The sequence below is a fragment of the Sinocyclocheilus rhinocerous genome, unplaced genomic scaffold, assembly GCF_001515625.1.
Source record: "Sinocyclocheilus rhinocerous isolate Xijiao unplaced genomic scaffold, SAMN03320098_v1.1 scaffold1198, whole genome shotgun sequence".
Taxonomy (NCBI): domain Eukaryota; kingdom Metazoa; phylum Chordata; class Actinopteri; order Cypriniformes; family Cyprinidae; genus Sinocyclocheilus; species Sinocyclocheilus rhinocerous.
The window spans coordinates 626806-640323 of record NW_015649585.1 but is presented as its reverse complement, the minus strand read 5'-3'; the positions used below and the strand labels follow the sequence as shown (position 1 = coordinate 640323).

General features: G+C 35.3%; 1 protein-coding gene across 1 annotated transcript in view; it reads left to right on the top strand.

Annotated features, from left to right (window-relative positions):
• The window catches only part of pebp4 (phosphatidylethanolamine binding protein 4), a 118051-nt gene that overhangs the window by 88973 nt on the left and 15560 nt on the right, over positions 1 to 13518 (top strand). Inside the window, exons 5-6 of the mRNA XM_016515698.1 lie at positions 8076 to 8121; positions 9326 to 9442. Coding sequence (XP_016371184.1) covers positions 8076 to 8121; positions 9326 to 9442 — 163 coding nt within the window. The remainder of the gene's footprint in view (positions 1 to 8075; positions 8122 to 9325; positions 9443 to 13518) is intronic.

Sequence of the window (13518 nt, the reverse complement as noted above, 5' to 3'; positions counted from 1 at the left end):
AGCAATGCGCCAACAATGCGCCTGAACACCCCTCTTTTTTAGACCAGCACGCCCATAGGCGCACAAATGGGCGCAAATGCATTTGCTATTTAAACAACACGGCGCAGGACGGGAAAATGAGAACTGCGTCGGGCTGAAACTAGCAAAAAAACACTTGCGCCACATTGCGCCGGGTGTATGATAGAGCCCTAATTGTGAATTACGGGGGGGTTGGTGGGGTCTAAGTCTAGTTAAAGCTTAAAATCTCACAAGTAAGTACAAACAAAAAGTTTAGGGGATTTTAAAAAAAACATGTTCAGAATCAGCTTTAATCCTGTGATTTCATAAAGAAAGTTTCAACAGTGCTTTCAAGTGTTTTAGGAATCATAAAAGTTGTAAGACAAGTTATAAAGTAAGTGCAGATTTGCACTCTTGTGAACAGAGGTCACAATATAATAACTTTATACACATTTAAGCATCTACATTTTTTTAAAAGACTTTAAACTAAGGTAGTTTATAATATAATATAATATAATATAATACAATATAATACAATATATGTAGGTTACACTTATTTTAAGGTGTCCTTGTTACTGTGTGATTATACATACTGAGTAATATTAATTACCTACATGTACTTGTTATAGGGTTTGGTGCATGTAATTATGCTTATTTTATAGTTATTACTGTGATGAAGTGTTACCTATATTTCTTACAGATTATATGTATTACCTTTAGAATTTCATTTCATTTTTAAAATATTTAAATATGAAATATTAAAGTGAATTATTATAAAGATATTTATCATGTATAATTATAATGTTGTTAATAATACTATTAACAGTATTATTTAAGAATTTATTTTATCATATTTATTTATATTCTAAATTATTCTTACACTGTGATGTTTCTAAAATGTATGGAATGTAAGAAATTGTAGTAAAAATACTGTAATTACTGTAAAAAAAATCTCTTAAATAGGCTTTTTTTCTTTCTTTTTCTCTACTAATGGTTTTAGGGTAAAATGAGACATGAATATTTTAATAATTGAGACATGAATATTCTTACAAATAAAAGAGGGAATGTGATAGAGGGATGTACTGAGCACACTAATAAGACAAATGAAGCATCATCTCGTCAATATATAACATTTATAACAGTCTATGGCCCTGGTATAAAATACTTATCCAAGCTAAGTGCATGAGGAAACACACAAGCAGCATATCAACAATATTAGTCAACTTCAACATCAGTCTCAGGGAGCTGCTTTGTTCCTGAATTGATAGTGGGAAACAGTTCAGAGAAACGCTTGCTGTCTGTGTAACTTTATGGACAGGAATGTGCACTTAAACAGCTGTTATCTCTTGAACATTTTCCAGCATCTAGTGCTTTCTGATAACAGTCGTGCCAGATTACATCTCACTCATCTGCCTGCTGGATCATAACACAAGCAATTATTAAGTAATTAGTCAAACAGGCTAACATTCATTATGCAAAACATGTCCAGAAATGGTTAGCTAGCTGGTTTCAGCAGGTGTGATTTCTGAGCTGAATCAGGACGAGACCGAGAATAGGAACAGATTTACAGTTACTGAAGACTGAAACTCGGTGCATATTAAAAGACTGCTGATTTCTTGTTTTCTGTCAATGTGCACTTTACACAAGCAGTCATTGATTACAAGATCATTCTCCTCCCCAACAGTAGCTTTAAGTTCAAATGTCATTCTCACAGCAGCCCAGAACCACTGGAGAACCTCTCGCACCCTTCAAAAGGAGCAGTTCACTCAAGCTCTGAACTGTTCCTCCAGTAACCCTGCATGAGGGAAAGGTTTTGAGGAACTTGGTGTTCAGTAGAAAAGATTGGAACAGAATACTGGACAAGTTTACTGTTGCGGCAAGTTTGTTAGAGATCCTAGAAAAACGGTCATTTAGAGGCTCCAGCTTGCTGAGGCCGAGGCATAATGAATCTCCAAACCCCCCTGAGATCTGGTGGGTGCGTTGCCTTGTGTTTTAGAGCAGCATCTTGTGAATTTGAATTTCCTGTAGGACCTGCTAGATCTCAGTGCCAAAAATCTTGAGTGGCAGTTTAACACTAGAGGTGCTGAACAATTCGCTAACACTAATGAATAAACTGTGCTATGTAACTCACAAGGTAAGGTGTGATTCGTATGTTTATTGTTTTAAATGATTGTGGATGTTTTATGGATGATAGGGCAAGAATCTTTCATAGTTTCTTCAAAACATGTAAAGTAATAATACAATTATTATTTTTATTATTAACCTAAAAATAATAATTTTAAAACTGTTTATTATGATGCTCAGAGACTGTATTGATCTGTAACATTAAATCTGTTATAATACTACAGTGTAATGAATATGTAAAAATAAATAATAATAATATTAATATTATTACCAACAAAAAAACATTTATTTTAAAATGGTTTGTTATTTGCAATTTATTACAATGCTTACGTGCTGTTTTGATCCGTAAATCTAGTAAAATATATATTTATAATTATATTCATTTATTAAATATCATTTTCAGATTCCACATTTTATTTGTCACACACAACTACATGAAACACTTGCGATGCTTTTTTGAGTCTTCACACGTATAGAGGAATAAAAGAATGACAGAAAATAAAATCTACAAATCTTCACAAGTCAGGATATAAATTATATAAATGAACATAAATCAGAAATAGCATTTGCAAAACAAAAACAAAAAAACGAATACAACTATGAATAAATATGTATTAATACTAATGCAAATAATCAATATTAATTCATTTAATTGATTTATATAAGGATCAGTATAAGTTCTGTATACAAATTATCATATCATATATGTATTCTGCACCAGGAATTCATGTATCAATGAGCCTACCATAAACTTTAAGGCTGATAAGCTGCACAAAGCATCATTCTCATAAGTAAACCAGCACTGGAGTGTTTATTCCCATTATCTTTAAAGGCATTTCTTGCTTTAGATGTGAGCTGCAAACATGATGGATGGAGATGAGGCTGAGATCTGATCAGATGCACGATCAATCTGGTTGCTTTCATTTCAATGCTTTGTGAGATGTTGTCTCAATTCATTCTGAGAAACAGTGAATATTTCCTTTGTTCAACTGAAAGTGTAACTGAAGCCAGTGATATTGAAAAAAAACCCTTCCGCCACTGAACCGCGCCAGCAAGAATGAATAGAGGCCAACTGTGGCAATATCAGACTTTCAGAACATGGATTTAATGCCACTGACTGTTGCCCTCACCGTTTGAATAAAAACCCTCTTCTCAACCGGGTTTACAACCTGTGAACCACATGCTAGCCACAGTGAAAGCAGAACAGAGGATCGGGAGTAAGACAGCTGCCCCAGTGCCCCGCTGCTTGCTGAATATATGTGTGCATAACCCTTTTTGTTCACAAACTGGTGATGTGCTTTTGTGTTGCTTAGCTGTGGAGAATTTTAAGAGCCCTCAAAGATGGCCACGTGACTCTGAAAAACACTTACTGACTGAAGTAGAGCCGCTGTTTACCGATCTGTTAAGTCATCAGCTTTATTCAGAATGGCTGTTATTTGGATTCAGAATCACTATTATTTTGAGGATGCGTTTACGCTCGTGTTTGTGTAGGGGTGTTGTCTTGTGTTCTCTGCGTCAACTCTTCTCTGTATGAATGGCTTTTATTTGAAACATTCACACACTGCCACTGGATTCACATTATAGTTTCATTCCAGATCAAATGTGTATCCTATTAATTGAATCTTCCCCCATGTATCAATACTTTAAAAGTAAGACAATACATGCGACACCTTTGTTTTTTCATGCACAGATTTTGGCCAATTTTGCTTATACATAACTTGTCTGTTTTCTGACTACCGGAAAGAAAACCTTCAAAATACACATACAAGGTGTTTGTTTTATTACACTTTACCTATTTGCATCTTTAGGTTTCAGTTACAGTACAAATCTTTAGAGACAATTTTCTCAAAATGATTATATATGTACATACATAAAACATGGTGTGTGTCTGTCTGTCTGTGTGTGTGTGTGTGTGTCTGTGTCTGTGTCTGCGTGCGTGTCTGTCTGTCTGTCTGTGTCTGTGTCTGCGTGCGTGTCTGTCTGTCTGTGTCTGCGTGCGTGTCTGTCTGTCTCTCTGTCTGTGTGTGTGTCTGTGTTTGTGTCTGTGTGTGTGATATGTGTGTGTGTGTGTGTGTGTGTGTGTGTGTAAATATATGCTGAAAATGTATTTTCTATGACCATATTTTCTGATTTGTGGAGTGATAAAAAAAAGTTAGAAATCATTATTAAAAGTTATCCAAAATCCCCTGTGTAAAAACCTTTAATATTTCAACAGAATGAAACAAGAAGTTTGAACATGGCTTTATCTAATATTCAGATTTCTGTTCTGGAAAATTATGCAAATTATTTTGTGTTTAATTAGACAATGCCTCATTTGCATGATTAAGGATAACATCTCAGAAAACTTGTAATACAAACATATGTCTTAATGTACTGTGATTAATCAACCGCGGAAGTATGATGATTTCTGTAGTCTAAATTCACCTCTAGTGTCTTGTCTTGAAATAAATAAATAGCATAATTGTCATAATTCGTTCATCTGCATACTCGCAAACCTGTATGACTTACTTTTTCTCTGGAACACAAAATGAAAAAAAATGTAAGAATATTCTGGTTGTTGATTTCTATATAATGAAAGTGAATGGGGAATGAAGTGGTCTGAAATTATAAAAAAATTAAAAAAAGCACCAAAAGTGATTTGACTATCTTGAAATATCAGTACTGTAGTGTCAAATGGACCACGTTTTGGATACTTATATGCTGCATTTTTGTTCTCATTTGCTTTTATTACATGGAAAAAAGCAGCTAGGACATTCTTCAAAAATTCACTTTTTTTCTGTTTTACATAAGAAAAAGATTAATATATGTTTGTAATGACGTGGGTGATCAAATGACAGAATTTTTACCCTGTCTAGTCCTTGGAGCATTCAAGTTTGTCATACTTTGTTGAAGAAAAGTCCAATCTAAGCTGTCAACATTTGATGAAAATTGACAGTAGAGTTGATCTGAATTCCAATAAACATCGACTGCATTCACTCAAATTGTCTGCATTTGCAGTTCCTCCTACATCGCATCTCTCAGTGCATGCTGGTCCTCCAGGTGTAAATGTCATTAAAAATAGGTCTGACTCTTTTCCCTCTGCACTGGTGTGAGGCTCAAGCGGGTCAAGCACATTCTAGGTCCCATTTCAGAGTCTCAAACATCCCCAGAGATTGTGCTCTTCGAGCGTTATAATGCAACAGGTTTTTAATGATGTTTGGCATCCTAAAATGGCTCTACGTGCTAGTAATGTAGTATTTATTTTGCCATCTGTGTGCAATATGCCCATCAGTTCACTGATGTTTAATAATTCTATGCTTGTTGCGAAGTGTGATTATCACTCTGCCCAAAATATACCAGCACAAAGGAGCGCTGATTTTCTGTAACGGGGCGAGTGAGAATATTTGAAGCAGACCAAGTGGGAAAGCAAAACGAGCGCTTCACCCTCCCAGCACTGTTGACGACCTGTTGCCAAGACGACGGAGCTCAAGAACACGCGGGCAGCGCTACTCTTCGGGATTTCTAAATAAAGCCGCTTCTTGCTTTGAATCTAATTGCTGCAAATGAAGCAAAGTGACTTTGTGAAGTTCATTGTCTTTGACGCTGTTTTCACACCATGTCTCATTTCCTGAAGGTCACTATGCAGCATGTCACCTTACACGTGCTGCATAGTGACCTTCATTTTTGCATTCATAACTAGATGCAATATATATACAACTCATATTTATGTTCAGATGTAGTTAGATGTAGTATAAGTGTATGTGTGTGTGTGTATATCAGTGCTACTTCAGTACCGACATATTATAATTATTATTATACAGTATTATTTTATTATTACTAGAATTAGTCTTTATTTTTAGATTTTCATTTTAAGTTTTAGTAATTTTTTGCTTGTTTTTTTTGTCATTTTTATTTCTACATTTTTTTTTATCTCCATTAATTTTTGTATTGTTTTTATTGCCTGCATAGTTTATTAATTTTTATTTTAGTTTGTGTTATTTTAGTACAGAAGTTAATCTAAATGAATTTATATGTGTGTGTGTGTGTGTGTGTGTGTGTTGTGTGTGTGTGTGTGTGTGTGCATTTTATTTTCACATTTAGTTAACATTTATTTATTTTTATTTCTAGTAACAAAATAAGAATTCTCATAAAAAGTTTTTTTTTATATATATATTATATATAAATATAATTATAATAAATATATATGTATTTTATTTTCAGTTAACATTTTTTTTTCTAGTAACAATTTTTTTGAATTGTTTTATTTTTAGTTACCTGTAATAACCCTGGTTTGCACTACATCTGTCATACTTATCCTTAAAGCTCGAGATGTAATTGCTCTCGGTTCATTTGTGGACTCTATAATTATGTGATGTCATTTTATATATTTATGTAAGTATTTTTATGATGTATATATCTATTTGCTGCTTTTCTCAGCCAAGTTTTTCTCGTAAGAGATATTTAAAGTCAACATAATATAAAAATTTATGCTGTTTACTTTATCAAAACACATGTCTGGTCTCACTGTGCATGAATCATTAGTGCATGTTATTACAGCATGCAGGGAAAGAAGTGTTCATAATCTTTGATCAAACTATAATAACTTACTCTGCTTATGAATAAACCTTGACTTACCTGTCATATAGACACCACTTTACCATCCAGTCCATTGATAAAATCTAGTATATCCTACTTTTTTCAGTTTTTTTTTTTACATGTAAATGTCAAAATACAGAAGTAAATTGCATTGACATTAACTCTTAATGAGCCAAACTTTGTTAAATAGAGTTTTAAAAACATAAATATAATTTTTTACTAATCTTTTACTGCATGTTATTCACATGAGACACCTGAAGCACCTGAACTTTTTATGTTTGCTTTTTTAAAAAAAAATACTATTTCATAATGTTTAATTAATTGGCCCACATTAATGAATTACGATGTGAAATGACAGCAGAAAAGCACAGTGTTACACCCAATTTATGGCATCCCTGACCCACCTGAAGTAAAAGGTGAGCCCTGTCTCTGCAGTTCCTCCATCATCCTGGAGGGGGCGATAGAGAGCAGTGCGTTTCAATGACAGGGTCTGCTTGATTGACAATAACAGACTGCTGACACTCTGACAAACCATGCTAGGCATTTATCAGCGGGGACTTCCCATTTAAAATAGGTTTTGAGCACATTCTCAGTATTTTCCATTGTGCTTCCTTATCTTTTTATAGCTTTTATAGCTTCTATCTGAAGCATAGCAGTCTAAACTACAGTAATCTACAGCCTCGGCCCAGAGGAATCAGATCCGTTAGGCAAACATCCCAGTGGGCTATTTACAGTGAAAACTGCGCGGCTTGAGGATATGGGTTTAAACACGACAAATATAGGAGTGCCCTTTGGGTGAGGAGAAAAAACTCAACTCATAGAAAGCTCAGCGTGAATCTCTGTTCCTAGGCAACGGAAACTTAATATACAATTAATAATATGGGAATTTGCTATTCTGAAATCCAATCACTCACTTAATTTGCCTGGGAATTGGCTTTGTCTGAGGATATTAAATACGGCGGATCCCGTCATCGACACCTTTAAGCCGGGTGAGGTGAGGCTCCTGGAGGGTCTGAGGAAGCTCAGCGTGAATCTCTGTTCCTAGGCAACGGAAACTTAATATACAATTAATAATATGGGAATTTGCTATTTTGAAATCCAATCACTCACTTAATTTGCCTGGGAATTGGCTTTGTCTGAGGATATTAAATACGGCGGATACCGTCATCGACACCTTTAAGCCGGGTGAGGTGAGGCTCCTGGAGGGTCTGAGCCGCAGTTAAGCTGTGTGGCCCTCGGTGATGGATGAAGGAGAAAATCACAACATGTCCCCCGGCTCTCGTTGTTTTCTTTCAGAAGCAATGAACATGAGACAATGGTGCATGTACAGCAGTGTCTACTTTATAAGCACTCTGTTTCTCTCATGTGTCTTTCTGCAGGGGGAAGCACTACAGAGAGGAGACGTCAGCGCTGTTGAACTATCCGGTGGGTGTTTCTTCTGCGTGAATATGCATGTTGTTATTACTGCAATTGCACATTTGGAGTTAATCTAACCTCTGATCTTAAATATTAAACTTGGGATCTTTTAGTATTGTGTAGCCAGACCTTTGACTAGATGGCAAAAAGTCAGATCCACTGTGCAGCACTTTCTGGCCAAGAACCGCCCACTCAGACGAGAAGAGACCGTCTGACTGACATATTAAGTGACCAATCACAGTTTGTTTTGAGTTTGCATATCATTTAGGGGCGGGATTAGCAGTAATCCATCATTCAACAATAATAGACTGATAAAAGTAAACAATATTTATAAGTAAAACTCTAAAGTTTGTGCAGAAAAAAAAGTTGTCAGATGTGTTTTGATCAAAATGTCTCTTTTTTTTTTTTTTTTAAGAAATTAATACTAACTTTTATTCAGTAAAGATGCATTAAATGTATCAAAAGTAACAGTAAAGACTTTTACATTGTTATAAAATATTTATTTTTCAAATAAAGTTGGACCTTCTATTCACCAAAATATCCTGAGAGAAAAAAAAATAAAGAAATTTTTCCAAATCAGCATATTTTGATTTCTGAAGGATCATGTGACTGGATTAATGATGCTGAAAATTCAGCTTTGCATCACTGGAATAAAATACATTTTTTAAATATATTCAAATAGAAAACAGTTATTTTGAATTGTAATAATATTTCACAATATAACAGTTTTTACTGTATTTTTGATCAAATAAATGCAGCCTTGGTAAGCATAAGAGACTTCTTTCAAAAACATTTTTTTTTAAAAATGTGACGCCTCTAAACTTTGGCAAATCCTGCAATTATTTCCTATTTAAAAGTGCTTGTTGTATCAACCTGGTACTTTGTTTTCTGGGTAAAAAGCCTATTTGCCCTTAATCCCTAATGTTGTGTAAAACCACCCAATCAGATTAAAGTATACAGAATAAATGTGAAGTGTGCATCAGATGAGCAGTGAGCAGACTTTGGGCGTCCGTCTGAGAGGTGTGCCATCTGAGGCTGGGTGTGCTCTAGTAACCACCCAAAAAACACCCTACTGCAGCATGTGGTGGACAAGCAGTCTTCAGTCTATTTTTCTGTGACATAAAACATTTGAAAATAGATTCCAGTAGGTGACAATTAAATGAATACTCTGTAGGAGCTCTAAAAGGGTTTTGTGCTTGTTCTTTGTCTTTAGCATACACCCGTCCCACTCCACCTCAAGGCACTGGACTCCACCGCTACCAGTTCCTTATATTTGAGCAGCCTGAAGGCCAGAGCCTGTCCCTCAGCCCACAGGAGAACAGCTCACGGGGTAATCACACACACACACACACACACACTGGGGTTATGCATTTTAAAGTGATAGTTCACCCAAAAAGTATGGGGTCATTTACTCACCCTCAAGTCATTCAGACCTTCACTTATATAGTAATACACAAAAATGATGTCCGAATTTTATGGTGCTTTTTTGGAGCTTGACAGCCAGATGACTTCATTTTATGGAAAGTACAGTAGCAGCATGAACATTGTGCTAAATTTCTGCTTTGTGTTCAGAAGGGAAAAAAAGTTCACATAGGGTTAGATTTTTGGGTGAACTATCCCTTTAACACTTGAAACACATGTCTAAAACACACACACACACACACTTGCATACTGTGTGACCACCTATTTTTGATTTTCCTGAAAATATCGGTCTTGCCATTCAGCATAGCTTGTAATTAACATCTCGACATGAAATGACAAATACCGCAGAGCAAGACATTGACATTTCCCTCTAATTTATATTTTATGTAATTGCTCTGTAATTTAACATTTATATTTGAATGATTGATCGCATAAAAGAGGTGAAGTGCCAATAATACTGAAGACTAAATACACACACTAATATATTCTTACCTGTTACATTTCTGCACATCACAGACTATTATTATTATATGTATCATACTGCTTTTCACAACAAAAAAAAAATCACACTTCACACACTTACAGAGACTGTGACCTGCTTTCATGACTGACATAATCGAGTGATTCTTCTCTTGTTATACGGTACATGATGACCATATCCTGATGACAGCAAACATCTCGCTACAAAAACAGCAAATTACATTAAGTCGCATTTGTCCAATGACACTATTTGTCACATTCAGTACTTGTACCAGCCACTACTTGAACTAGTTTTCTTTATTGCTAATTAAGCTTTTCCATTGGTCTCTGTACCTACTGAAAGGTTCTGTAGGTTTCAGCTGTCTATGTGGCTTCCTGTACAGATGGCCTTATGAATTATAGGAAGTGTTTGATCTTTGAGGGCCAAGACAGTTTCCAAAGCTTATCGGACTTAAGTGAGTCAATTTAATCAGGGAATGTAAATGCATTTGGTGTGTCTGCTTTAGGAACTGTGTTACAGTGTGTATCCAGCACAATACACCTGCCCTTCCACTTCTGCCATGATGGATGGATGGATGGAAGGATGAATGGATGGAAGGATGGAAAGATGGATGGAAGGATGGCTGGATGGAAGGATGGATGGATGGATGGAAAGATGGATGGATGGATGGAAGGATGGCTGGATGGATGGATGGATGGAAAGATGGATGGAAAGATGGATGGATGGATGGAAGGATGGCTGGATGGATGGATGGATGGATGGATGGACAGATGGATAGATGGATGGATGGAAGGATGGATGGAAGGATGGATGGAAAGATGGAAGGATGAATGGATGGAAGGATGGATAGATGGATGGAAGGATGGATGGAAGGATGGATGGATGGATGGATGGATGAATGGATGGATGGAAAGATGGATGGATAGATAGATAGATAGATAGATAGATTCATATTTATGAATTCTGAGGGTAAAAATTATACTTCAGACAATTGTCTGAATTGAATTTGACAAAACACTACACAGCAGAAATACTAATTTATCGACAGAAATTTGCAAAACACAGATTCACTTGTAAGAGATTACTTTTATTGATTTAATCTTTATAGAGTCACTTGTGGTTATGATACAGTGTTACAGTTACAGCTTTTGTCTTTGTCTGATTTTTAATTTCAGTGTTTTACCTTCACTGTGCAGAGAAAGAAAAGAATAAAAGTCCTCTGGATATGACTAAACCTTGACATGTCTCTGTTTCCCTGTTATTGGCTCAGTAATCAGTTAATTAATTTTATATAGTTTTGTCTTAGATTTTTTTTTTAATTTAATTAGATTTTTTTAGATTTTTTTTTTTTTTTTCAAAAATGTACAAGAAAAAGACAATCATACATTTAAAATCAATAAATAAATTGTGTTGAGGATAGACAAACACAATAAAGCCAAAGGCTTATTTCCATTAACTTTTGTTTTCAGTTTGACTTTTGCTTCTTTTATAGCAGAGAAAGTGGAGAGGACAGAAAATGATTTGTAAAGAAAGCGTAAACATTGTAAGATGGAATTGAACTTGTTTTGCTCACATGAGCACTGAAGCTTCATGTGTTTGTGCACATGCTAACTGCTTGGCCATTTTGTTTTATGCACACAGTATCTCTAACAGGATCAGGACACAATGCAGACTGGAAGTCATCCTAATATGACAAGAGTCTTGACTCAAAGCATTGGCCTCTTTAAAATGTTTTATTAAAAGTCATTTGTAGTATTACATTATTTAAAACTAAAATACGCAAACAAATAATGATTTTTGTCCAGCTCTTGTTCTAATCCCGTCTGAAATCACATCTGACTTTGCCAAAACATATATTGTTATCTTGATGTCTAATTTGATTTCCTAATCATTTTCTCATTAGTATTTTTCATTGTCTCTGATCAGGCCAAAATGATGTCATCAGCAGACCCCTCCAGTCATTTCCTGTAATCTATTGTATTCTGATCAAATTGCTGCAACAGTCTTTTTGTATCAGCCCTAAAAAGTTCATTGTAATATCAGAAGATATTACAATCCCTCTTCATGCATAATGCATACTAACAATAATAATACTCCTTTGATTTTGTCTGCAGTCTACCAGAGATTATATAATTAATCATTTTTGAGTAGAAGGACTTGTGTCTGATGTCAAAAAAATATTTAACTAGATGTTTGCAGAAAATATGAATGGTTCTAAACTCGTGGGTGGTTGCTAGGCTGTTCTAGAAGGCAGTTCCTTACTGGCTCAAGTCAGAAGAGTTGTGGCTTCTTTAAACAAGTTGAAAGTAAAAGTTTTTTAAGTTTCGTCTGCTAGGCAAAAATATCAGCTGATTTCTTAAAATATCACACCTTCTCAAACAAGCCACATGATTTGAGGTATGAGTCATGTTCATAGCACACATACAGATTATTTAAATTTAATATAGTTAACCCTGGGTCATTCTAACTGGTTAATCCCAGTTAAATTATGAGCAGTGTGAAACATGAAGCAAAAGCTCTCGTTTCACATTTCACCCTGCTCCTAATTTACATGGGGATAACAGTTATTCCTGTGTATAATGGAATAAGATGGCGTTTCACACTGTACATTTATAAACTCTGGGTTAAAGGTGCTGTAAATAATTGTTTTGTCAGCACTAAAGCATTAAAAATACTATGTTTGCAGATATATAGAAAACATGTTAAGTTCACATATTTGTTTCTCTGATAAACAATGTTACAGCCAGTTATTCTACTTTGAAGTGTGCGTTCCGTGTCGGAATGTCTGTTTTTGTTTTAGTCTGTGTGACTCCGCCCACTGCCAGTTTAACCAATAGTATTTCAACACCCTGAGTTGCAAGTTGGTGGAAAATACAGCGTAATGCTGCCATGGTAGCCAGTAAACGAACTGGGTCAGAGATTGCAGATTCTACCTGACCTAAAAAGCCTCGGCATCTATCTAAATATCTGTATGACCAGAGGAATATTAAAACACGGATAAAACACCTCATTAACTTAAAATTTAAGGCTCGTTGCCTACTTTTGTCAATTGAATTTGTTCATGTTTCTTGTCCTAAATCTGGCAACCCATGTCCTCTGAGGAGGAGGGGCAGGAGAAACAACTCTCTCCAATATTTTGAACTTGGACTAAAGTACCCATTTCAACTGTTAGCTGTCAACATGGGCAACATTTAACATTTAGAAAGAAAAATTGCAGCGAAAACAAAAATGCACAATTTCTTTCTCAAAAAGTCTTTACGAATACAAGTATCAAAACAAAGTTCTACCTTATTGCACCGCACCAAAGCAGTCAATACAGCACGATCAAGAATAACTTAAAGAGGTTGCCAATGTTTACTAAACTGTGGACTAGTTTCGACTCTTGCTGCTGATTTGAATGCCGATGCAATGTCTGTTTTGGACTCATTGACACATGTAAAGAAGAAGAAGAAAAAACGATCAGTTGTGGAACTATATTCAAGCCAGTCATAAAGTGCTGGAAA